Source organism: Rana temporaria, chromosome 1, assembly GCF_905171775.1.
Source record: "Rana temporaria chromosome 1, aRanTem1.1, whole genome shotgun sequence".
Lineage (NCBI taxonomy): Eukaryota > Metazoa > Chordata > Amphibia > Anura > Ranidae > Rana > Rana temporaria.
The window spans coordinates 179,799,152-179,826,233 of NC_053489.1; the positions used below are offsets into that span (position 1 = coordinate 179,799,152).

General features: G+C 45.1%; 1 protein-coding gene across 1 annotated transcript in view; it reads right to left on the minus strand.

The window, feature by feature from the left end:
* Positions 1-26,174, minus strand: part of ANAPC5 (anaphase promoting complex subunit 5) — a 54,988-nt gene extending 28,814 nt beyond the window's left edge. The window contains exons 1-10 of the mRNA XM_040346856.1: positions 25,864-26,174; positions 19,559-19,638; positions 19,157-19,266; positions 18,066-18,291; positions 14,285-14,351; positions 12,825-12,926; positions 12,441-12,631; positions 11,120-11,201; positions 8,653-8,745; positions 5,593-5,774 (exon numbers count right to left, since the gene is read on the minus strand). Of these exons, the coding sequence (XP_040202790.1) occupies positions 5,593-5,774; positions 8,653-8,745; positions 11,120-11,201; positions 12,441-12,631; positions 12,825-12,926; positions 14,285-14,351; positions 18,066-18,291; positions 19,157-19,266; positions 19,559-19,638; positions 25,864-26,064 (1,334 nt within the window). The 5' untranslated portion in view covers positions 26,065-26,174. The remainder of the gene's footprint in view (positions 1-5,592; positions 5,775-8,652; positions 8,746-11,119; positions 11,202-12,440; positions 12,632-12,824; positions 12,927-14,284; positions 14,352-18,065; positions 18,292-19,156; positions 19,267-19,558; positions 19,639-25,863) is intronic.
* Between the last annotated feature and the right edge of the window lie 908 nt (positions 26,175-27,082).

Genomic DNA, 27,082 nt, shown 5'->3' on the forward strand with positions numbered 1-27,082 from the left:
CTACATGTGTGCCAAGTTCCAGGTCCAGGGGACCTACGACTGGCCAGTACCAGGTCCCCAAAATCACCGGAGAAATTACCGTTTAACATGGGAGTCTATGGAAGGGGTGCCCGGCTTTGAAAAATCGGTGCTCCCCGGCTGTATATATATGGGATGTAAGGGTTGGATGGTATTTATGCGGATAGGTGAAGTAAAAAAAAAAAAAAATTAATAAATAACCCTTCAGCAACTAGTGCAAGTCAGTCAAATGGGATCTAAATACCGTATTTATCGGTGTATAACGCGCACCCCAATTTTAAGAGGGAATTTTCTGGAAAAACGAATACTATCATTTATTTTGCAATCAAGCCTGGTCTAGCAGAATACAAGAGACTGAGTATAGATTATCCAATGAATAGGTTCCATGCAAGGCAGTCCAAAATGCATGGCAGAGCAAAGGATGACCTTGTTTGTGAGTCAATTGAGGCAGATATGCAGGCAGAGTAGGTTGTGGAGGAACCTACAGCAGAATGTGTTTCATCGGTCTCATGTTACAAGTTGTTTTGGTACAGCTTAGTTAAGTAAAGGTAAAAGGATTGAACCTACCCTTAAACGCGGGCAGCGCGGTAGCTTACCTCGGAGGGGAAGAGCACCCGCCGGAAATCACTGAGCCATTATCTCGGCTCTCACATCACACACGCACAGTCCCGCCTCCGCCATCGGCATTGGACCATCTCCTGTGACAGACAGAACACTGGTCCAATGCTGGTGGCGGAGGCGGGACTGTGCGTGTGTGACGTAACAGCCGAGAGGAGATGACGGCTCAGTGATTTCCGTGTGCGCTCGTCCCCCTCCTTCCCCTCCGAGGTATGCTATCGGCGTATAGCGCGCCCCCGTGATTTTCCCCCTATTTTCAGGGGGAAAAGTGCGAGTTATACGCCGATAAATACGGTAGTTAATCGAAGCGCTGAGCTGAAACTCTAATGGATCCCAAGACAAATGCAGGTTGTAGATTATCCACTGCAGTGAGTGAGCTAAAATGTAAAAGGACTAAAAACTAATACGTTTACATAACGCAGAAACATCTACACATGGAGGACACCCAACATTAGAGGTGACTTATTCTTCTAAAGCAGGGGTCTCGAAACGTTCGAAACAAAGGGCCATTTTACTGCCCTTCAAATATCAGGGGGGACACACTGTGGCCAACAGGAGTAGAAAATGCTTTGGCAATGGTGGGAGTTAAAAAATAAATCTAAAGCAAACACACCTTCACACACTAGTACTGTACTAGTATGTAAAGGTTTCTTTTCTCATTTTTTTTGCCTCGCTCAGCTAACATGGCCCCAGACAAAGAGGGGCAAACAAGGATGCTGTGCAGGAGCCTGATGCCCACCTTATCAACTGATGACATCATCGGTTGTTAGGATGCTGGTGGCTTGAAGGTTGTAATGGTGCACAATGAAAACCCGTGGCTCTGTAATGAAAAGGCAGGCTTCATCCACCCGCTGGCTTGTATACTATTTTATGGAAATTTTTAGGCATTTTGGCACCACTAAAGTTTTCAGAAGGCACCCTTGTTGAAAGATGCTGCTTTCATACAAGCCATTCTCCCTTTGTGGCCGACTAGCTGGGCAGTAGCACTGGTAAAACCCCCAGTGTATCAATGCTGAAGTGCTGCTAGAATGACCATGTCTGAGCAGTTTTCTGTATGTGTGTAAATTTGCTACAGCAGACATTGCAACACTCATTGCCATCATCCGTATTGTACAGAATAAGAAAAAAAAAAGGGGGGGCGATTCGGACTATATAGACCAAACACGAGTAAAAAAAAGTTATCTATAAAATCATCATTTGTTGTATAATAAAAAGTTAAAAAAGCTCATACAAAATGTATGATAATCTTACTGATTAAAAACCAATTATAAAGCAGTGCTTGTAAGATTCACTGTATATGTCCATACACAAATAGATGTTGATATGCTTTACAAATTTCAAAGCTGAAAAATAAGTCTTCATGTGTCAACGTGTTTCACCAGAACTAGCTTCATCAGGACTCATGAAAACAATACAGCAATAATCTCAGCATTAGAAGCACCAATATACAAAGTCATTAGGGCTCATACATATAGGCACCCCATTTAACAAAAGTTCAAGGGCAGACTTCTGTGGCTCCCCACAGGCTCGGCCCCCCTCTTCTCTTAGCCCCCTTATGCTCCATAGTTTAAGAAACTGGGACTTAGTCGGGTAACCTCATGTCCCCCTTCCTCATGGCTTCACACAAGTCTTACACTTTTTCACGTCTCACATCTCCATTCAGAAAACTCACGAGACACCGCCTGCTGAATCTGTTTGCCAGGTTCAACTCTGTCACTGAGTGTTCTCTTTGAGACACAATTCCTCCTATCCCTGTTAATGCCTTCAAACATACCTGCCACTCTCCTGGTGTCCCAGGCACTTCCTCTCTAAACTATTCACTCCGGAATGCCAATGACCCCCCTCCTCAACCTCAGACAGATCCAATTGGGATCGAGAACAAGGAACCTCCATCAAATGAGAAAAATGGAACAAGGCCTGGTCTTCCTGAGATAAAATTTTCTTTCAACACGACTATGCTGAAGGCAGCCTACAAGGTCCTTTAGAGGTGGTACTGGGTCCCGGCCCATATTGCAGGTTTGAACCCATCATACAGCGACAGGTGCTTCAGGGGCTGCTGCCAATGCAGTGATGTACTCCACATCTGGTGATCCTGCCAAAGTCTAATGGAGTCTTCGGGCTCCTGTAAAGAAGCGGACTCATGCTAAATTTCTGAAAGTGTGGGCTTCCTGGTGGTCGTATACCCTTCCCACCCTGCAACTAACCAGTCTGGGTATCCTAGAATGGATACCACCACCCAAGCCTGCAGGTCCCCCTTTCCTCCAATCCCGCCTCCTCTTTGGGAATTACTCACATGCTTTCCACCCCCCTTCTTTTCATCTGTGACCGGCTTGCCCCTCCTGCCTCATGGTATGCCTCTAGGCCTTAGGGCTGTGGACTTACAACTCTATCCATGAGGTTGGTTAGTTAACATTTTTCTCTGCTAAAAATATTTGGTTACACAAGATATTACCCGTGCCTACAGGACTTGTTTCCGGTTCATTGTTGTATAACCCCTGCGTGGGTAATCAGCTGTCTTGTTACTTTCATGTGCAATAACATTTATTGTACCAGAAGAGTCCAAAGGCAGATAGTGGGATCTATATCTCAAAAGAGCCAGCTAGTTGTTTGAAGGATCAAATCCATTCATAAGATGTTAAAGACCAAAATCAGGCCAGATATCGCTAAAGGGTCAAAGGACCAACAAACTAAAAAGTGAGGCACCTTCTAGATTCCAGGTTGGACAGAGCTATTCATACCCAGATAAACCAAGGGGAGTCCATGTAATATCTGCAATGCATTCGGTATTGTAGGTGTCCAGGTGACCCGCTACTGCCTTACTTTTTGGTCTGTTGGTCCTTTGACCCTTTAGTGACATCTCGCCAGAATTTGATCATTAATAGCTTGTGAAAGGATTTGATCCTTTGAACTACTAGCTGGCTCCTTTGAGATATAGATCCCACTATATGCCCTTGGACTTTTTTCTATCTGGATGTACATGGGTGCCTATATGTATGAGCCCTAATGACTCACCTTGGGTGATCCCGTATCTTATTGGGTTCCACTTGATGCTCCGGTGCCCACCCAGAGGACTGTTCTGTATATTGGTGCGGAAATGATTGCTGAATTGTTTTCATGAGTTCTGATGAAGCCAATTCTGGTGAAACGTGTTGACACGTGAAGACATTTTTCAGCATTGAAATTTGTAAAGCAAAGTAACATCCAACGGTGTATGAACATTGTAAGATTGGATTGATCAGACTCCAGAGGTAGGTGCGTTTTTAGTGAGTACGCCAGTCCAGAACTGAGTTTTTAAGGGCCTGGTAGCCCACTTTTATTTAAAAGCACAAAAGTTCACAAATACATCAGCAGCCCTCGCAGGGGGTTCCACCATTACTATATCCTGCATATACTCAACACTTTAGCTTCCTGGCTTTCATTCTTGCCATCCAGCTTTTTCAGGCCTGTAGCCTAGGCCTAAGTTCTGATCCTCAGAACAAACACAGTTTCCTAGAGATAAGCTCACTCCTAGCTTTCTCCTGGTCAGCACCTTGCTGTTCTGCCTCCTGCAGACATGCATACTCTAGCTGCACCCATGCAGCATCTCTGACTCCTCTCAGAGAGATGGGAGTTCACCTGGCTCCCAGGACCAGACTTCCTGTCTGTGGCGTGGGGCTCTGAGCCATGTCAGGTCAGAACTAAAATGCCCAAAGACACAGCTGTGCAATTAATGTGTCTTTCTCTCCAAAATATGGCGTAAACAAGCAACCTTTCACGTAGCACAGAGTCCCACCATCATAACATATACAGTGAATCTTACAAACACTGCTGTATAAAATTGTTTTTAATCATTAAGATACAGTACATACATTTTGTATGAGCTTTAACTTTTGTTATACAATAAAATGTAATGATTTTATAGATGACCTTTTCACTCTGTGTTTGCTACAGCAATCTCATCTGACAATATACCTAGTAGAACTGAGCAGTAGCATATGTCTGGGCAAGGATGAAATTGGAAATCAGAAAGTGCATACACTTGCAGAAAAAGTTTAACTTATATAAAGTCACGGCTGTGCAGTATTTTAATCTAGCTACTTATAGACTAGTTGCAAATTTTTCTATCATTTCAAGAGGCAGATTTATTACTTCAAATACCGCCAGAGATTTTAAAGCAACCCTGTCAGGTTAAAAATGTAACTGGATTGCAACAGAAGAGTTTTTATGATCACCTATCTGGCATGGCTCAGACATTCCCCCTCATTCTACAGGCCGTAAAGAGTATAGTGCATCATCTTTTTTTTTTTTTTTTTTAAGTTTGAGGACAGCTAGTCCAAAATATTTTTTTACCCTGATAAAGTCACTTTAAACCCATTATGATTATTACCTACCTACCCAACTAAAACACGAGTTAAATAGCATGATCACCTGCACTAGGCAGTTGAAACCTATCATTGTGTGACTTAAATGATAGAAATTGGGGTGGGGGGGGGGGGGGCACTTTGGCATCTTTACCCTGGGTGCTAAATGACCTTGTGTCAGCACTGAGCAGTAGTGACCAGAAACGCCAGAATGGAGACAAAAATGCAGGAGTTGCCTTTTTTTGGATTACTGTACAGATCTGTCTGAAATACAAAAGGACACCAAAATGCAAGTAGGAATACTCGTCTACAGTATGTATTTAGGCTGTTTTGCTGGGATATCAGCTTTCATTTCTGTACAGATTTCCTTTAACATGGCCATGTGACTGGCACTGGAAGGCCACACATTCAGCTTTCATGCTGGCCAAATTTGAATCCACTTACATTCCAGCTAATGTCAGGACTATAGCAGACAAGACAAACGGTCATCAGAGGACTGTGTGTAGATTCAGTTATGGCACAGCTTGATTTTCCATATGCTTGAACTGCTAATCTGTTCAGCCTTGCCACTTTGCTTACATACAAGTATCATAAATATTCTATAGGGCAGTCATACCTCTGGCCATACAGTCTCCATATCGCAGTCTTCTGAGCAAGGCTAATGTCAATCAGATCTGATAAACTGTGCTTCCAGTGAAGGAGGTCAGCATCTTTCAAAGCATCCATCAATTTATCTGCAGTCTTGCCAGCTATAGCTCTTTGCTGAACTAAAGACTGAATGCCAAGAGAGGCCAAATACTGCAAAAACAGAGAATACGTACTTGTTCAGAGCAGAGAATATACACATAGGAGAATGACCAAAAAGTTTAGAGCCTTCAAGAAAACTGATTTAAAGGAAAAGCTCACATACCGTATTTATCGGCGTATACCGCACACTTTTTTGCCCTGAAAATCAGGGCAAAATCGTGGGTGCGCGGTATACGCCGATACCGCGCTGAGTTTTGAATACTGCGCCGACTTATACCGAGCGCCGTACACTCGGGTATAGTCGGGCAGTCTCGACTCCTTCCGCGCTCACGTCCTGGACGTACAGGACGTCAGCGCGGGTAGCCGAGCATTGCCGACAATACACGAGTGTACTGCGCTCGGTATATGTCGGCGCAGTATTCAAAACTCGGCGTGGGAAACGAGCGGGGAGGACGCGAGGACGCCGGACCCGGAGAAGAGGACACCCGAAGCCGCAGAAGGACGCCGGACCCGACGAAGAGGACACCCGAAGCCGCAGAAGGACGCCGGACCCGACGTAGAGGACACCCGAAGCCGCAGAAGGACACCGGACCCGACGAGGCCGCCGATGGACGCCGCGTAAGACACCAAAACTGTAAGTACAAAAAAAACTTTTTTTCCACAGGATTGGGGGCAACTTTAGGGGTGCGCGGTATACGCGGGAGTGCGTTATACCGTGATTAACACAGTAATTAAAATATTTTGCTTCCTCTACCCAAGATTCAAGTGTTAAAAAAATAACTAAAAATGTAACAGTCATGTTATACTTACATGCTCTGTGCAATGGTTTTGCACAGAGCAGCCTGGATTCTCCTTTTAAGTCCCCTGCCAGCACAGCTGGCCCCTCCCTCCTGCAAAGTGCCCCCAGAGCAAGCAGCATGCTCTGGGAACACCCAATCAGGCTTGCCCCTGAGTCACGTCTCGGCGTGTCCATTCACACACAGAGCTGCGGCTCGACCCCACTCCCTCCCAAGCTGGCTCACTGGATGTGATTGACAGCAGCAGGAACCAAACACTGCGGCCTCAGGCAATACAGATTAAGAGTCCCCAGAGAGCCAAGGCTCTCATGCACATCACTGGAACAAGGTGGGCAAGTATGAGGGAGGGCTGCTGAACACAGAATGATTTTTACCTTCATGCACAGAAGATGTCCCTGCCAGGAGAACACAGCGATCATTAGTACATTGCCGATAGCAATAATTTCAAGTAAAATCTGGCAGACTGGTTGTACCCAAGTTGATTGATCAATCAACTTGGGTACATTCAGCCTGCCCATACATGGTTTCGAATCTCGGCTGGTTCCTACTGAACCGGCCATGGATTCAAAGTCCATGGCCAGCTTTAGTGAGGTAAAGCTCTGCAGACTTCAATCATTGTGGAAGCAAAGTAGGGATGTAAAGAACAAACAGTGAAGCTGCAGAAAGAGGAATCTGCAGAGACCTCATACCTTGTGATTTCTACTAGCCAAAAAGATTAAAATGGTTACACATTATACCATTTTTTGTTGTTCAATTTGCTTTAGATTTACCTACAACTATGTAGTGCAAGGGCCTTCCTGATTGGATATGATTTAAAATAGTTTAGGTTTGACCTCAAATTACCGTATATGGTTTTGGTAAATCTAAAAGGAAAATTGTACAAGGAAACTGTACAATGTGTAGCCAGCTTAAGCAAGGAGATACAACCAACAACTTCCCAATACCTGATATAATCTGGCCAGCTTAAATGACAAAATAATTTTTTTTTGGAAACCTAAGTTGCCTGGATGTAGCAAAGCAGCTAATGTGTAAAATTGAGATACGAATCTCCATGATCCATCAGGTTTTTATTGCTGTTATAGTAGGAATTTCAGTGTGATCACCAGAACATGAAGTTTACTGCATCTTTCCAACCAAGCGGCAATAGAACATTTTTTGTTATCATGGAGAAAGGTTAGACCCGGTTCACACATGGGCGGCACGACTTTGGGGGCGACTCGGCAAGGCGACGTGAAGACAACTCCAGAGGCGACTTTCAAAATTACTTCTGTATAGAAGTCAATGCAAGTCGCCCCGAGTCGCCCCCAAAGTCATACAAGAACCTTTTTCTAAGTCGGAGTGACTTGCGTCGCTCCTATTAGAACGGTTCTATTGAATAGAACAGGACGTGACTTGTCAGGCGGCTGAGTCGCCTGACGGGTCGCCCCAGTGTGAACCAGCTCTTAGAATGTTCCACAGCATTTTATTGTTTTGTTTCCCTTAGGGCCCATTCACAGGAGTACTTAGTGGTAATGCCCATGCAAGGAATTATGCAGCCTAATAGTTTAGTATAGGCTGCCATGTCACTACAATGCACTATGCTTTAGGTAAATCTTCAATACTATTCCAGACAGAAATAACAACCCAATAGATATTCTAACTCTTGGGAACTCTTGCCCAAAAAGAAAACATACGTTTTGATGGGTGTGACATTTTAATTTTTTTATAGTGGACATAAAATTATTAGTATAATTATTGTGAAGTTGGGCTTCACACGTTTGCAGTGTGTTAAAGCACGTTACACTGAAAAAAATGTGTTTGTTAAATTCATTTTCCTTATTTTCCTTATATTTGACTACTTATTTTTAAAAACACAACAGCGGGACAATATTATTTTATAGGGTCAGTGCTGATCTCTGCAACTGAAGCACCGCCCAATGCCAGAAAATGTACGAGTATTAGGACCTGTCATGTTACCATCCTGAAAATAAAAAGCGGGACTGTGGTGACCAGTGTTCAGCATGGTTTGACAAGGTCCCATTTTCTCTTTTAAACATAGTTGAATAGTGCTGGGTGTAAAAGATTATTCACAATATGGATTTACTTATACCTGCATTTACCAACATGGCCACCAACCACATTAGGCAGCTTACCGGCAGTGCAAAGTGAACCGCTTTCTTTATAGAGTGCTCCAATAAGACACTGCTGTCTTCCCCCTTTCTGATCTTCAGGATATACAGCCAAATCTGAAGAAAACACATCATACATAAGACACTCCTAAAGGTTTGATAAAGTCTAACTTCCTCAGTGAAACAAGTTGAGGATTACTATTTTTTTTAATAGATCTATCTAGAGCAGATTGTCTGTAAAAAAACAAAAAAACTCCCAACATGTCAAGCCTTATAAATCACATGTGCCTGTGAGACGATGACAAACTTCAGTACCCCAAATTTTCCACAGGTGAACATTACAGATCATCAGTTTAGAGTAAATCATGACCCAAGAATTACTGCTCTAACTCTGGCGTGTTTAGTGCTATGCGTAGCGTAATTATTTTCATGCATAGACTCCCTCAACACACGTCTTAGGTCGTGTACACACGGTCGAACATGTCCGCTGAAACTGGTCCGTGGACCAGTTTCCGCGGACATGTCCGACCGCGTGTACGGGCCTAGTGGACAGGTTTGCAGCGGACAAAAGTTTCTTAGCAAGCTAAGAAACTTGTCCGCTGGAAACATGTCCGTCGGACATGTCCGATGGTTAGTACATCTAATCGGACATGTCCGCTGGTTATGACGTGTAACCAGTGTCCCGAAATCCCGTGCATGCGTCGAATTGATTTGACGCATGCGTGGAAGCATTGCACTTCCGTGTTTGAGAACGTCGGTGTCTTCTACGTCACTGCGTTCTCTGTCCGCGGGGATTTTGGTCTGATGGTGTGTACACACATCAGACCAAAAGCTCCCAGGAGACATGTCCGATGAAAACGGTCCGCGGACCGTTTTCATCGGACATGTCTCCTCGTGTGTACAGGGCCTCAATGTACATAAATGTGAGAACATAAGGCTGGTGGCTCAAAAAACGTTTTCTTTTTTTTTTTTAAACTTACCCCTATGCGATAGCATGTTTACTGTGATGCACTGAGATTAATGTACTAAAGGCAAATATATACGGTTGTGCACTGCAAATGCATTTGCTCTAGATCTGAGAGGAAGCTGTGCAATAAGGGGAAGCTCTGCTGATCTCGATCATCCAATCATGTAAAGTAAAAATGTTTATTTTCCTTGCATGTGATGGAGTATTCTTTGTGAAGCTTTACCTCATTTATTAAGCTCTGGAGCAAGTGCACTTGCAGTGCACCGTATATTTGCCTTTAGTTAAAAAATCAACCCCATTACCTTTAATGAGGTCTGCTGGTGCCCTGATGTCTCCCCTGCACTCCACTGAAGCCAGAGAAGCACATATTGCACTCCGTTAGCTTCTTTCCCCAGCTGCTTTGGAGGGAAGATGTGTCAGCCTCTGTATTCCTCTTGCTGCAGCTGGTCTAGGGAAAGCGCCCAGAGTTGAGATAAGTGTTTGTGTCCTTCCTAGCTGTGGTCAGATCATCCGCAGCAAGTGGGGGTAGATGGGACCTCATAGTTAAGGTTAGGGAATGCCTAGTAACATGGGACAAAGTACTACATGAACTCTGTCTCATAGAGAATAAAAAAACAGAAAACACACACAACTATATTTTCTAAATTTCTATCGGCACATGATCAAGTGCTTAAACCATTAGTCAGGTTGGGATGAAAGAAAAGAAGCTGGGATAGCCGCACTCCAAAAAAACTCCTCCTTTAATTAAAAATCACAAAAAGCATGCCACAGCAAAAAACAGCACAACAAAAGAAAAGCTGATGTTTCGCACTATGCCTTAGTGCTTATTCATAGCTATGAACAAGCACTAAGGCATAGTGCGAAACGTCAGCTTTTCTTTTGTTGTGCTGTTTTTTGCTGTGGCATGCGTTTTGTGATTTTTAATTAAAGGAGAAGTTTTTTTGGAGTGCGGCTATCCCAGCTTCTTTTCTTTCATCCCAACCTGCATTTTGATTGCACTGCCTGCACCCTAGACTCGGATCATAGGAAATAGATCACCTGGTTCTCTTTGAGCGGTTACCTACTTTCTCGCTAAACCATTAGTCACATGACCAAAGGAAGCTGCATACATTAGGGTTTTCTGCATGAAAAGTTACAAATTTTAAGTTGCCATTTGAGTATACGTTTTCATTATTGGGTGTACATCTATAAGCCAACAGTAGACATCACATGCAGAGGCCATGAGGGGAGGGGGCAAATCTCAAAATTTATTTTGTTTTCCCATTGAAAAGACCACTTAACATGTAGCACACCTTCTTTTACCATTAAAATGTGAATGGTGTTATTGTGATATACTCGGGTATTTCTGGGGGGGGGAGACATCTTTTGGGTGATATATCTTGCTCTTCATGTGAATAAACGTTTAGACACCCAATTACCCCATGAGGTCTGGTCTGCATATTTGACTGCCTTCTTCTGCCTCTTGTGGACTTTAAGCACAAAATAAGCACCAACATTATTGAAAATATGAATCTTAAAAATTACCAGGCAGTGCTGCAGGCAGACATGGTCACTTGATTCTTGTGCTATCCTTATAGCTTCCTGGAGAGCAAGCTCTGCTTGATGACTAAATGAAATGAAAAAAGCAGGAATATGACAAATACTACAATATGCACAGCACAATTCTATACCCTGCATAGTGACCCTATTAAATGGTCTGCCTGTGGATACACTTTGCTAGTAGAATTGCCAGGAATAATTTAACCGAGAGTAGGATATGTATACAGAAGATGATTTTTTTTTTAGGAGTATTATATATAAATATATATATATATATATATATATATATATCTCACACACACACGTTTGACCCACAATGTTTGAAAGTGTAGAAAATTAAGAAAAAAGCCTTTTAATTTAATTTTTAAATGATTGTGCAGTGGTTAGTGCCAGAATCAATGTTAAAGCGGATCTCCACTCTAAAGTGGAGTCCCGCTGATCGGCACCCTCCCCCCCTCCGGTGTCACATTTGACACCTTTCAGGGGGGAGGGGGGTGCAGATACCTGTCTACAGACAGGTATCTGCACCCACTTCCGGCCCTACGATACGGGCAAAGGACGGGTTTTTTCTCCGCTTCCCGTCCGTCCCCCGTTGTATGCTGGGAACACTCGGCTCCCAGCACACAGCGGGAGCCAATCGGCGGGCGCAGCGCGACTCGCGCATGCGCCGTAGGGAACCGGGCAGTGAAGCCGGAGCGCTTCACTTCCTGGTTCCCTCACCGTGGATGGAGGGGGGAGCAGCAGGGTAACGAGCGATCGCTCGTCATCTGCTGCGATCGGCGCTGGACTCCAGGACAGGTAAGTGTCCTTATATTAAAAGTCAGCAGCTGCAGTATTTGTAGCTGCTGGCTTTTAATATATTTTTTTAGTGGCACATCCGCTTTAATGTTAATGTGTATATATATATATATATACATATATACACACACACACACACATTAACATTGATTCTGGCAATAACCATTGTTCAATCATTTAAAAGTTAAATAAAAAGGCTTTTTTCTTAAATTTCTACACTTTCAAACATTCAAACACTAGTGTAGGAAGTATCAGTGTATACCCAATCACAACAGCTTTCACTTGCATTGGTGGCTGTATGCGACTCTCCAAGTGTCAGGCATTTTATGCCTCAGCACACAAGGGCTGGTAAGTGTCTATGTGCATAAGGCCATACAGGTCCCAATCATTTTTCCTAGAAGTATTTAAGGGCTTTCCGTGAATGCAATAAGCTCAAAAGCTAGATTTTAAAATAAATCTGTCTAACCAATGTATATTTTATAAATAATAAAATATAAAGAATACATACTAGTGCCCGAAGCGACAATGAAGGGAAGCCAGGTTGAGTGCTGCATACCGCAGGCTCCTCCCATAACCTTCATCCCCATTACTTTTACTCTCTGCACCAGTGAGAATCAAGCGGTCAAAGTAATGCAGCAAGCTGTGTGTTGAACTGAATACATCCTGGACGCGCAAGCTATTTAAATAGCTTAAATAATGCTGAAAGATAAGATAAAAAAAATAAATAAATTGGAAGACAGAAAAATGCTTCAAGTATAAAATATTTTCGTGGATTTTCCCATCTGAAAATATAACCTGTAGCTCCAGGAGCCAACAGCTTCACATGAGCAACACTCTATACTTAGCGTGTCATTTAAATAATCAAAACACACACAAAAAATACAGGACTTACAGCTTCTGCAAAGTCTGGATTGAACTTCAACAAGTTATTTAGCTCTTTCTGTAGCAAGACTGGTGAGAGAGCCTTACTTTCATCATTCTTCAGAAATGAGGCCTAGAAAACAAATATACTGGTGAGTGGATATTGCAAGGAATGATCAGTGATTGTTGGGAAGCGTGGCCATGCATATACCAATTAATTTTGTTATTTCAAGACTACAGTAAAAGGTTTCTGAGCGATTCACTTTTCCAAGCGCCCTGCTCAATAAAACTGTCACTTTAAACAACAACAACAACAAAAAAGAAGGGATGTTGATGAGTATAAAGTGCTGGTGTCTGTGGGTCTGTGCTAAAGTGCACAGACCCACAATGGCTTTCAGTTCCTCCCCTCTGCTAAATTCCAAGCTGGTCTGATTGGAAAAAGCTCCTGCCCTTCCTGGCAGTGCATAAGCTTCCGCCTCTCCCATCTACCACATGTTCCTATTGGCCAGTCAGGTTGCCCAACATGGTGATATGCCAATAACAACATATTGGGGGGGGGGGGGGGATTTATTTGCTGGGATCAGAAAAATTGTTTTAGTTTGTAATCACACTGAACAGAAATTATTTTAATAAGGGAATGTATTGTGGGGTGGGGGGGGGGGGGGGGGTGCCTGAGCTATGTCCAAATCAGAACTGCCCAGCATTCATGTAGGTATATTCACATTATGACCATCAGCAACCTGTTTGTGACATGGTGACTTTATGCTTCTGAGAGAAGATTGCCTGATTCCTTACATTCTGTAACTAATTCACCTTGTACAGTAAAGCTACAAACAGCCAATGCTGAGGCCCACAGTTCCAGCTGGAGTACAGTTACCATAGCAGTTCACACACTGGTCACTTTGCCCGTTGAGAAAACGTATTGCATCCTTTCACATTCTTCCAGTCACAGAACACATTGCATACTGCCAAAGGAATGCAAGATGTTTTCTCAAAGGACAAGGTGCCAAGCGAGCAACCAGCTTTGATCGGTGTACTCCAGCTGGATTTGCGAGTCTCAGTGTTGGACGTTTGCTTTCTTGGCACAGGTGCCAGTCACAGAACACTTTGAATTGTCTCAATAAATGCGAAGCGTTCTCCGATTGGATGAAGTGGAGATCATGAAGTCACTGACTCATTTTTCCCATCTCATTCAATCAGAGAATGTTCAAGAAGTTGACAAAATTCAAAGTGTTTTCTGCACCAAGCAAGCGACCTCTAGTGGTGACTACTACAGTGATTTCCAGCTTATGCAGGGATTGGCCAGGTATGGCATATGGCTAGCTACAATGTTCCAATCTAGAGCAATGTAACTTTGCAAAAATAGCCATACCTGGAATTCAGATATGAAGAAACCTAAAGACAATAGGAAAAAAATAAAAAAAACATGCACACACAGAGACTCATTTTGACAGGCATTCATTTTTAAATGTAATTTCTTTTACGCCATACCTGCTGAGAAAGGAAATATTCTGCCTGTTTTTGAGACAAAGGCCCGCTGCACGCCAGATCTTCTTCTCTGTTGTGTACAAAGAAACAATTATCTCAGCCATTAATAATTTAGTCATTTACATTTTTTTTTGTTTTTTTTTAGTTAAAACAATGCTAATATTATATAGACACAGATATAGAGCAGAGGGATGTATAGCACCACACAGAAACCTGCCAGATTACCAACCAGTATTACCTTCTTAATGTTCACAGGCAAAGGATACACACAAGCCAATTTCTCACTTTTGAGCACATGTACTTCTGTGGATATTCATGCAAGCGCACGGCAAGAGCATGAAGAAAGAAAAAGGGTTTACCCTCAAGCCACGCAGGATGCTGAAGGGTCTTCCCATGCTATGTGTGGAGCAGTGATGATCTGGAAGCAGTCTCATCTGTTAAGATATGCTCGTTTTTCATATGGGTTGGAGTATATCATTGGTTTTATTTATGAATAAAACTGTTTGACGGCAATGCACTAGGCCAGTGTGGCCTCCATTTGTCATTTTGTAGTGTTGCAAGAAAGGATACACACAAGCCTGATAGGGGCAGCAAGGCAGGTCGGCACTATATTTGGAAGCTGGGTAAGTGGCCAGTGTATTGAGCTCTTAAGCACCACACTCAAGTGCAGGAAGTTGTTTTGGTATCAGAACACACTGATCAGTGTTGCTGGCTATAGCCGGTAGCACAAATAGTTTGGAAAAAACCCGACAGGCTGGTCGCACAAAAGTCGACAAGTAGATCAACTTTTGCACAATCAGACTGCCCATATGTGGATCAAAATTTGGCCCATTACTGCTAAACAAGTCACATTGCGATCCATGTATGGCTGCCTCAAGACCAGTGAATAGATGGGAGTGTACCAATGCAATGCTCCCATGTTGCAATGCAATTGTACACACGCCTATGTTGAAAAGCGCATATTAGTCTAGATATCCGTTTTTCAGCCAATCCACACAACTTTTACCAAAGCTTTACATATTTTTATATTTGACTCATAGATAAAAAAGTATGTAAAGCTTTGGTGAAAACATGGATAAAAAATGATAGAAAAACATTAAACAAAATTACTGCACATAACTCTTACTCTAACCCTGATATTCAACTGCAATGACTTTATATGCCATGGATTTATATTTTATTTTTTATTCCAAGCCTAAAATGCTGTGCCTGAAGTTTATATATTTGAGAAACTTTGCAATTAAACACCTTATAGTCAAATGTCTCCCTTGTTTTGTAAGTGTAATAAGATATATAATGGATTGGAAAAAAAAAAAAAAAGGGGGAGAAGACCACCTGGACAGTGTAGGATCATAAGGTTCTGCCTATCAGAAGAATTATGTATGGGTGTCCAGGTTATTATACTGCAGAGCCTCTATTGCTTTTAGACAAGAACATGTCTAGAGGACTTGCAGTAAAATAAGGAGTATCAGTAAAGCACTAGTATTATAGAACAGGAATAGGAAACCTTAAAGAGTTGGAAGATATCCACCTGAACAACACGGGAGAAGTCAAAGCACAGTGTCAACCCCTCAGACCCAATTTAAACCTCTAATTGCTGTATTACCATGTCACAAGAATTGCATGACAATCATGGTTTTAAATCAGGTGGTGAGTAAGCAACATATTGCCTCCTCACCACCTCTCAACACACACTCAGATCACTTTTCACAGGAGCAGCAGTGCCTGTTGCACTTGTGAAAGAGCCCTTAGTTGCATTTGGCAGCAGCACCCTTAGGGCTCATTCACACAAAGTAGGGGGTGCGATCGCTGTTTACATATGCGTACGGGACCGAAAGGAGTGTGTTCACCTTTGCACGTGAGCATTGGGGAGTTGGGCACTTTAAAGAGGAAGTAAACCCGGTGTTTTATTTTATAAACCCTGCATGGGAAAGGCATAATGAGCTAGCTCATTATGAATGACTTACCTGAGATCGAACTGCTCCTCGTTCCCCTCCGCCACCCTCGATGTCCCTTCTGTGTATCGCCGCTCCGGCGATGTGACTGGCCGGAGCGGCGATAATCCCGGCATTTTTCCATTCATGGAGCCGGCCCGCTAGTGCGCCTGCGCCGTTGTCTACGGTGCGAATGCGCCATAGACATCGGTGCCCGTTTTTGGCTAAATATCTCCTTAACCGTATAGATTAAGGAGATATTTCTTGCACCTACAGGTAAGCCTTAATCTAGGCATACCTGTATGTGAAAGTCGTATGGTTGGGTTTACAACCACTTTAACCACTTAAGGACAGCCCGCCATCGATATACGTTGACTGTTTGAAGAGGGATATTGTTATGGCAGCAGCTAGCTGCCATAACCCTGGTATCTTCTTTTTCAGCGGGCGGTCCACTTTCAGATAAGTGTACCACTTCTTACCAGCGCCGGAGGCAAACGAGTCTGCTCCCGTCTTCTTTAAGACGCGCCCCATCCTGCCCAGCTTGCATGCAGAAGCGAACGCATACGTGAGTAGTGGCCACATATGAAAACGGTGTTCAAACCACACATGTGAGGTACCGCCGCGATCGGTAGAGCGAGAGCATTAATTCTAGCACTAGACCTCCTTCAACTTAATACATGCAATCTGTAAAACATTTTAGGGTAAACGTTTTTCGCCATTCCACGAGTGGCCGCAATTTTGAAGCTCGACATTTACTTGGCGCAACATCATCTTTCACAATATAAAAAAAAAAGAAAATTGGCCTAACTTTACTGTTGTCTTATTTTTTTAATTAGACCGCTGCGTGAATTAGAGAAAAGCATAACTATGCCTAGGACCAAAAGCGAACTAGAATTATTATTTATGCCCGATGTGCAATTGCGGAATAGTAGTGTTTAATTGCCCACCCTGTAAAAGATTTGATCGCTCACTTCCTGAAGGTTTATCCCAATATAGGAAAGGCAAGTCTGCTTTGGTTTATACACAAATCTGCAAAGAACCACTTCCCTCCTAATGTTTTCAGGACATTCAAAGGAGTGCGCTAGCTTTCAAATTCTATCCTGTCAGTAAATTATCATCATTAGGCATTTTTGTTGGAATTGTACCATGGACCCTTTACTGCCTCAATTATATTCTTCTATCATGGGACTTTCGATCTTGTATGGATACACTCGCACAAGATTACTTTCTAGTACTGAGGAAAGAACGCGTCTATTATAACATTGATGTGTTTAATTCTACAGCCGGACATTTGACGATTATTTTTTATTTGTTTATTTTTGATTGCTGGGTCTTGATTTGGTCATGTAATGGGCAGACACACAATGTGATGCAATGTAAAATATCCCCCCCCCCACTGAAAAATGACACCGCACACATACATATAGAAAATACAAATGAGATATATATATACAGGGGCGGACTGACCATTCGCACACTCGGGCACTGCCCGAGGGCCCCATGCCACTAGGGGGCCCCATCAGGGTTGGCAGCTTCATTAAAACCAGGGACAGTATGTAAAAATCTGTGTTTTTAAAAAAAATCCCAAGATTATAGCTTCCCCACCTCTCCAGTACCTTTTCAGTGTGTGTATGTGTATTCTCTGTGTGCATACTGTATATGTATACTGTATGTGTGTATACTGTGTGGCCCCATAATCTATTGCCTAGGGGCCCCATAATCTCCCATTGCCCGGGGGCCCCATAATTTCCTATTGCCCGGGAGCCCCATGAGTTGCCAGTCCGCCCCTGTGTGTGTGTGTGTATATATATATATTATATATATATATATATATATTTAAAAAGGATTACCCAATAGCAAAATCAAGGTCTTCTTTTGACATCTTTCCACCTTCATCTACTTCTTCACCCTCTTCATCACTGTTACAGAGATCCATTTCCGCCTCCTCATTTTCTGGCTTTGGTAAAGTCTTGGCCTTATCACTGTGGTAGTAACGATGCAATGAGGTATGAAGCTTGTATACCTGACTGAAGGAAAGTTTGTTGTAGGCCAAGATCATGTGACGAAGAAACAGCCCTATAAAGCAGGAATTATATATATCAAAATGGGTTTGAAGATGAAACTCAAACTTATATATACACACACAATAGTAACCAAATAAGTTTATCTTGATCTCATCAGACCACAGAACATGGTTCCAGTAATCCATGTCCTTAGTCTGCTTGTCTTCAGCAAACTGTTTTCTGGCTTTCTTGTGCATCATCTTTAGAAGAGGCTTCCTTCTGGGATGACAGCTATGCAGACCAATTTGAAATTGTGCGGGTTCATGCACAGATGTCTATTAAAAATCGCCCCTGAAGTTGGCAAAAGTAGTGCAGGAACTACTTTTGGAAATCGGTCAGCGTTGCACCGAATGGGACAGTGCCATTGCCGGCAACAGGCTGTGATTTGACATGACAAATCATGCCGATTTGAAAGGGGGCTTATTTTCAAAGCTTAATTAAAACAAGTTGAAATATGCTGGATTGGTTACTCCCCACAGCTGCACCAGTTTTAATAAATCTCCAAAACGTTCTGTAAATAGAGGGGTGGCGAGTGCGATTTCTGGGTAGGAAAGCTCCAGCTCTTCCGTCACAATGCTGGAGGTATAGCATCAGTGAAACTGAAGGTAGCGATTCTGGAGGCAAAATACACCTCATTACTGTCAACTTTTGGTACCCAACATTAAAAAAACAAAAACACGTTCTGGAGGTCTACTTTAAAGATACGCTGACCACCAGGTTTCAAAGGTAGAAGGGTACTATGACAGTACAGATGGTGTCCAGGTACCTTGTTGTGTATGCTTTTTGTGGTAAGTGATTATGATTGTGCCAGCTTGCTTATAAAACACGTGCCCCCAATTTAGTTTTGTTTGCAATCACTTTCATGCCATTGGACCTACCAACAACACTTGTTTTGTGCACATCAGGCTCTGTTCCTGAGAATGAATCAGAGAGTACATCAAAGAACTGTTCCATGTCTTTTAACTCTCCTTCAGCCATCAGCTTTATCCTGTAGGGAACATGTAAATAGAGGCATTTAAGAAACCATGCTATAATACCGGTCATATTGTTCAACACAACAAAATGTACACGTCAAGACTATCTCTTAAACCTCTATACCAGTGATGGTGAACCTTGGCACCCCAGATGTTTTGAAACTACATTTCCCATGATGCGCATGCACTCTACATCATGGGAAATGTAGTTCTAAAACAACTGGGGTGCCACGGTTCACCATCACTGCTCTATACCATTTATATCCACAAAGAAATGGTTAGAAGTGTTGCTTTGTAATAGTGTACCTGATTTGCACTGAACTTGCCATATTTGGACAGCAGTCTTCAATAATTTTCAGCAGTTTAGACAGCGACATATCAGGACCCTGCAAAGAGAAAAAGGTTTTACGTTTTGTGAAAACGTTTTTTTAAATATAAATGTATTTTTCAATTAGTAGGGAACATTTATATATGATCAAAGACAAGTTTATAAAATTAAATGCTCTGCCTGGTGTAAATTACCCTTGTCACACGGGACGAGTGAATTTGACTAAGATGATTTGGGCCCCACAACGGTTGTATGTCTTACATAATGCCCGGGTTTGGATTCCAAAGTACTGGTTCCAACGTATTGACTCCCAATTTAGGTCCCTAATTTGGAACAATCAGGATTTAAAGTCTGCCAGCATGCTGTCAGATCAAAAGTCGATCCTGGCATGCTGGACCTGCTCAGCTTCTGGAAAGATCAGGGTCTAGTTTTCTACCCTAATGGACTAAATATACCTCTTGGACTCTTGTCTATGATGGGGTTGTAGAAATTAACCATTTGTGCTACTTTACTATTGTTTCTTAATGCAAAAGCAGGTTGATGCGGCTTCAAAGGGAGTCAAATACAGTACAGAAGGAAAAAAACTACAGATCATATGCACCTGGAAAGGAACTCTGAAAGATCTCAGAAGCATCTTAAATTGATTGGCAGGCTGGGGCAAGGCATTTAAAGACATATTTCCCTCTCTGTGTTAGGGCTTGTTTACACCACAACACACATTACAATGCATTATATCATTAAAAAGAGGAAGTAAAGCCACTTTAGGAAAAAAAAAACACCTGCCAGGCAAAGTGAGCTAGTATGCATAGCATACTAGCTCATTATGTAATACTCACCTCAGATCGAAGCCCCTGCAGCCATTCTCGTACACCGCTCGGGCGGCCAACATCTCTCGCGGGGGTTAATTCCGGGTATCGCGGCTTTGTTACTGTGATTGGCCAGAGCCACGATGACGGGAGCTGCCAGTCACGCCACGGCCTCCTTTAGGAACGGCACGATCGCCATTGCTAAAGTGCACCTGTGTCGTTGTCTACGGCGCATGCGCCATAGACATTGGCGCCCTCCACTTTTGTAAATATCTCCTAAACCATGGAGGTTTAGAAGATATTTCTTGCACCTACAGGTAAGAATTAATCTAGGCTTACCTGTAGGTTAAAGGTTTACAACCACTTTAATTGCACCCAAGTTAACATTTTTTAGTGCACAGCTGCAAATAATCCGTGTTGTGGTGGGCTGCACTTCAACAGCTAGAGCGGGAACTATATTTTCATGTATTCAAATTCTATTTCAAATAAAAGAACTGCACAACACAGCACACCTGTTGTGCCTTGAAGAGCACAGTATTTTAGAGGTTCTGCACTTTTCATACACCTTGGGCTGATGATTAGAGCACTTCAAACGGTCACCCTTCTCTGCTAGCAGTTCTGGTCTAGGTGTAAAGAACGAGGATTGGTAAACTCTAAGTATATGTAACACCCTTGTCCTAAACAGAAAAAGTAATGTCACCAGCACACCAGGATCCCCAAAAATGTATCCAAAACGAATCAGCGATCACATGTTTACAGCAGAAATCGACGTTTCTGAGCCACACAGGACCCCTTCATCAGGCATCCGAAATGTCGCATTCTGCTATAATTATGTGATTGCTGATTAAGGTTTTGGACCCATTTTTGGGGATCCTGGTGACATTACTTTCTTTGACTATACACGGTTCCAGCCAGTGGTTGCTTCAGCACCCATTTACAAATACAACCATCTATACAGGAATGTGTGCGTTGGAATATTGCACTGGAAGTCTTGTCCTAAACAGGGCTGCTAGTAAATTTTAGTTGTGCTAGGTGGTAACTAGCCTGGCTAATTTGTAGTTTGATCAAATGGTCTCCTAAGCTTGAGATGAACTGTCAATGGGTGGCACTGTTGCCTTTAGCATTAGAATGATAGATTACAGTGAATTCAGGTAATGAGTGAATGTGCTTTTCACAGCCAATCAGCAGGAGTTTATTTGGCCACTGAGGCTGCTGGGATAGTATATTTATTTAGAGAGAGTTGGGTGATCGGGGCTCTTTTCCACCTGGGCTGCAGCCTGTGTGTGTCAGCAGCAGAGGTGTAGGCCTGAAGCCTAGCCACGTGTAAAGGGGATCACCCCGAGGGGAGCCTGATCGTTGCCAGGAAGAATAGGAGAAGTTTCTAGAGGGTCAACCACTCTTGTTGCCGGAGGGGAGTTTTGAAGGAGTACCAGAGCAGACTCTTCATCAGCCGGGGACTGTGAAGTGTTGGGAAAGCTTCAGGAGAGAACGTATCCAAACATACAGCGGGTAGCTGTAAGTAAAGCTTGGAGAAGGTCCAGCGGGTAGCTGTAAGTAAAGCTTGGAGAAGGTCCAGCGGGTGGCTGTAACTAAAGCTTGGAGAAGGTCCAGCGGGTGGCTGTAACTAAAGCTTGGAGAAGGTCCAGCGAGTATCTGTAAGTAAAGCTTGGAGAAGGTCCAGCGGGTAGCTGTAAGTAAAGCTTGGAGAAGGTCAAGCGGGTAGCTGTAAGTAAAGCTTGGAGAAGGTCCAGCGGGTAGCTGTAAGTAAAGCTTGGAGAAGGTCCAGCGGGTGGCTGTAACTAAAGCTTGGAGAAGGTCCAGCGGGTGGCTGTAACTAAAGCTTGGAGAAGGTCCAGCGAGTATCTGTAAGTAAAGCTTGGAGAAGGTCCAGCGGGTAGCTGTAAGTAAAGCTTGGAGAAGGTCAAGCGGGTAGCTGTAAGTAAAGCTTGGAGAAGGTCCAGCGGGTAGCTGTAAGTAAAGCTTGGAGAAGGTCAAGCGGGTAGCTGTAAGTAAAGCTTGGAGAAGGTCCAGCGGGTAGCTGTAAGTAAAGCTTGGAGAAGGTCCAGCGGGTGGCTGTAACTAAAGCTTGGAGAAGGTCCAGCGGGTGGCTGTAACTAAAGCTTGGAGAAGGTCCAGCGAGTATCTGTAAGTAAAGCTTGGAGAAGGTCCAGCGGGTAGCTGTAAGTAAAGCTTGGAGAAGGTCAAGCGGGTAGCTGTAAGTAAAGCTTGGAGAAGGTCCAGCGGGTGGCTGTAAGTAAAGCTTGGAGAAGGTCCAGCGGGTGGCTGCAAGTCAAGCTTGGAGAAGGTCCAGCGGGTAGCTGCAAGTCAAGCTTGGAGAAGGTCCAGCGGGTAGCTGCAAGTCAAGCTTGGAGAAGGTCCAGCGGGTGGCTGTAAGTAAAGCTTGGAGAAGGTCCAGCGGGTGGCTGTAAGTAAAGCTTGGAGAAGGTCCAGCGGGTAGCTGCAAGTCAAGCTTGGAGAAGGTCCAGCGGGTAGCTGCAAGTCAAGCTTGGAGAAGGTCCAGCGGGTAGCTGCAAGTCAAGCTTGGAGAAGGTCCAGCGGGTGGCTGTAAGTAAAGCTTGTTGAAGGTCCAGCGGGTGGCTGCAAGTAAAGCTTGGAGAAGATCCAGCGGGTAGCTGCAAGTCAAGCTTGGAGAAGGTCCAGCGGGTAGCTGCAAGTCAAGCTTGGAGAAGGTCCAGCGGGTAGCTGTAAGTAAAGCTTGGAGAAGGTCCAGCGGGTGGCTGTAAGTAAAGCTTGGAGAAGGTCCAGCGGGTGGCTGTAAGTAAAGCTTGGAGAAGGTCCAGCGAGTAGCTGTAAGTAAAGCTTGGAGAAGGTCCAGCGGGTAGCTGTAAGTAAAGCTTGGAGAAGGTCAAGCGGTTAGCTGTAAGTAAAGCTTGGAGAAGGTCCAGCGGGTGGCTGTAAGTAAAGCTTGGAGAAGGTCCAGCGGGTGGCTGCAAGTCAAGCTTGGAGAAGGTCCAGCGGGTAGCTGCAAGTCAAGCTTGGAGAAGGTCCAGCGGGTGGCTGTAAGTAAAGCTTGTTGAAGGTCCAGCGGGTGGCTGTAAGTAAAGCTTGGAGAAGGTCCAGCGGGTGGCTGCAAGTCAAGCTTGGAGAAGGTCCAGCGGGTAGCTGCAAGTCAAGCTTGGAGAAGGTCCAGCGGGTGGCTGTAAGTAAAGCTTGTTGAAGGTCCAGCGGGTGGCTGTAAGTAAAGCTTGGAGAAGGTCCAGCGGGTAGCTGCAAGTCAAGCTTGGAGAAGGTCCAGCGGGTAGCTGCAAGTAAAGCTTGGAGAAGGTCCAGCGGGTAGCTGTAAGTAAAGCTTGGAGAAGGTCCAGCGGGTAGCTGTAAGTAAAGCTTGGAGAAGGTCCAGCGGGTGGCTGTAAGTAAAGCTTGGAGAAGGTCCAGCGGGTGGCTGTAAATTAAGCATGGAGAAGGTCCACAGCGGGTGGCTGTGGGTGGAGCTTGAGAAGTCCAGCAGGTAGCTGGGAGCTAAGCTTGAGGATATAAAGTGGGTTACTGTGAGTGAAGTCGTTGCCATAGCAGACAGCAGCTGCTACAAGATACAGATCGCTGCATTCAGCTTAGGCCTCTGGAGGTTGGGGAGACCGCTACATATATGAAGTACAAATGCATCAAGGAGCCAGACTGCACTGGCAGACAGGGTGGCAGTCTAGAAAAGCAATCCACAAACGTGGGCTGCAGAAAGCATGAAGTCCTTTGCATGCCTTTAAATTGGTCCTTGCGGCACTATTCCTTTAACACCCTTTATGGGGCACTATTGCTCCCAGGAGCAATTTTCTTCAATGAAGGGGCATTATTACTCCACTTGATAGCAATGATTGAGCACTATTCCTACCACAGACACCAACAATGGTGCACTAGTCATCCTCCTGAAACAAACATTGAGGACAATTTTTTCCCCACTAAAACCAATGACGGAGCACATACACCTATTCCTCTCACTGGCACCAGCGACTGGGTGGGGGGGGCACTTATTCCTCCCACTGGCACCAGCGATGGGTGGGGCACTTATTCCTCCCACTGGCACCAGCAACGGGGGGGGGGAGCATTTATTCCTCCCACTGGCACCAGCGACGGGTCGGGCACTTATTCCTCCCACTGGCACCAGCGAGGGGGGGTGGGTGCACTCATTCCTCCCACTGGCACCAGTGACGGGGGTGGGGCACTCATTCCTCCCACTGGCACCAGTGACGGGGGGCACTCATTCCTCCCACTGGCACCAGTGACAGGGGGCACTTATTCCTCTCACTGACACCAGCGAGGGGGGGCACTTATTCCTCCCCACTGGCACCAACTAGGGGGGGGGGGCACTTATTCCTCCCACTGGCACCAGCGACGGGGGGGGGGGGCACTTATTCCTCCCACTGGCACCAGCGACGGGGGGGGCACTTATTCCTCCCACTGGCACCAGCGACCAGGCGGCACTTATTCCTCCCACTGGCACCAGCGACCAGGGGGGGGGAGGCGGCACTTATTCCTCCCACTGGCACCAGCGACTGGGGGGGGGGAGGCGGCCCTTATTCCTCCCACTGGCACCAGCGACCGGGGGGGAGGCGGCACTTATTCCTCCCACTGGCACCAAGGGGGGGAGGGAACTTATTCCTCCCACTGGCACCAGCGATGGGGGGGAGCACTTATTTCTCCCACTGGCCCCAGCGATGGGGGGGGCAATTATTCCTCCCACTGGCACCAGAGATGGGGGGGCACTTATTCCTCCCACTGGCACCAGCGATGGGGGGGGGGGCACTTATTCCTCCCACTGGCACCAGCGATGGGGGAAGGGCACTTATTCCTCCCACCAGCGATGGGGGGGGGCACTTATTCCTCACACTGGCACCAGCGACGGGGGCACTTATTAGTCCCACTGGCACCAGTGACCAGGGGGAGGGCACTTATTCCTCCCACTGGCCCAGCGACGGGGGGCACTTATTCCTCTCACTGGCACCAGCGACCATTGGTACTTATTCCTCCCACTGGCACCAGAGATGGGGGGGCACTTATTCCTCCCACTGGCACCAGCGATGGGGGGGGGGAACTTATTCCTCCCACTGGCACCAGCGATGGGGGAGGGGCACTTATTCCTCCCACCAGCGATGGGGGGCACTTATTCCTCCCACTGGCACCAGCGACGAGGGGGGCACTTATTCCTCCCACTGACACCAGCGACGGGGGGGCATTTATTAGTCCCACTGGCACCAGTGACCAGGGGGAGGGCACTTATTCCTCCCACTGGCCCAGCGACGAGGGGGGGGCTTCACTTATTCCTCCCACTGGTACCAGCGACCATTGGTACTTATTCCTCCCACTGGCATCAGTAACTGGGGTGGAGGCAGCCCTTATTCCTCCCACTGGCACCAGCGACGGTGGGGGGGGCACTTATTCCTCCCAGGTACATACAGACATGGCTGACAGCAGTTCTTTATAGTATGTAGGTTGGAAGGAAGTATCGGATGCTGTGTGCTCACCTGGAGAAGGGGCAGGATGTGCTTATTGAGCCTCCTCTTCTCCAGCGCACTGATCCCCATGTTCTTGGTCATCTCACTCAGCAGGACCAGCACTGCGATCTTGTACGGCGTCACCCAGTCCTTAATACCGAACACATTGGCGTGCACCACTCCATTGGTCATCATGGGGTTGAAGTAAAGGCTCTCATGTACGCTGGCCATGTTTCCGCCAGAGACACACACAGCCTGTCGCCTCCTTATCTTACACAGCGGTATAGCTTTACAACATCCCGCGTCATCCCACCGACCAATAGGAACACGGCGGAAGTCGGAACTGCATCGTTCAGAAAAGGGGCTGGGCTTCAGCTGTCACATGATAGGTTACATGGAGGGGTGGGGCAAGTGTATGAGGGCGTGTTCTAGACCCGGAAGCGTGTTGCAATGCAGTGTGCTGTGATTTGCTGTGCTTGTTCTGCAGTTGAGGAGAGCAGACAGGAAAAGAACGTGTTACGTATAGCAGTTGCAGCAATGTGTATCTGGTGCAGGAGAGGATAGTGAATGCAATATAGAGTGCAGAAGAAGACATGGTGGGGTTCAGTTACTTAAACTGGAGGGTGAGAAATCTGGTGCAGCTAGAAACCAAACTACTTCCAGGTTTTTTTTGGTGAAAGCCTTGAAGGGACACTAAAGGTTCATGTTTTTTTACCTTAAAGCAGAGGTTCACCCTAAAAAACAACTATGGTGTGTACCATGCCATCCAGCATACTAGCGTCAGCTACAATATGCCTTTATTATATTTTTTTGCGCTGTACTTACAGTTTAATCCTTTAGTTTTGTTTCAGACTCCCGCGAGGAGTAGGCATTCCTATGAAGAGGGGAACATGATTAATGGCCGGCTATGGCGCGTCACGCGTTCCGAAAATAGCCGGAGTAGGACTCGGCTCTTCATGGCGCTATACGGCGCCTGCGCACAGACTAGGAGCTGACTGCGCAGGCGCCGTATAGATCCGAGTCTTATTTCGTCTATTTTCGGAACGCGTGACGCGCCATAGCCGGCCGTCAATCATGTTCCCCTCTTCATAGGAACGCCTAAACTAAATGATTAAACTGTAAGTACAGCGCAAAAAAATAAAGGCATACTGTAGCTGACGCTAGTATGCTGGAATGGATGGTAGACCAAGATTTTTTTTTTTTTAGAGTGAACCTCCGCTTTAATGCATCCTATGCATTAAGGTGAAAA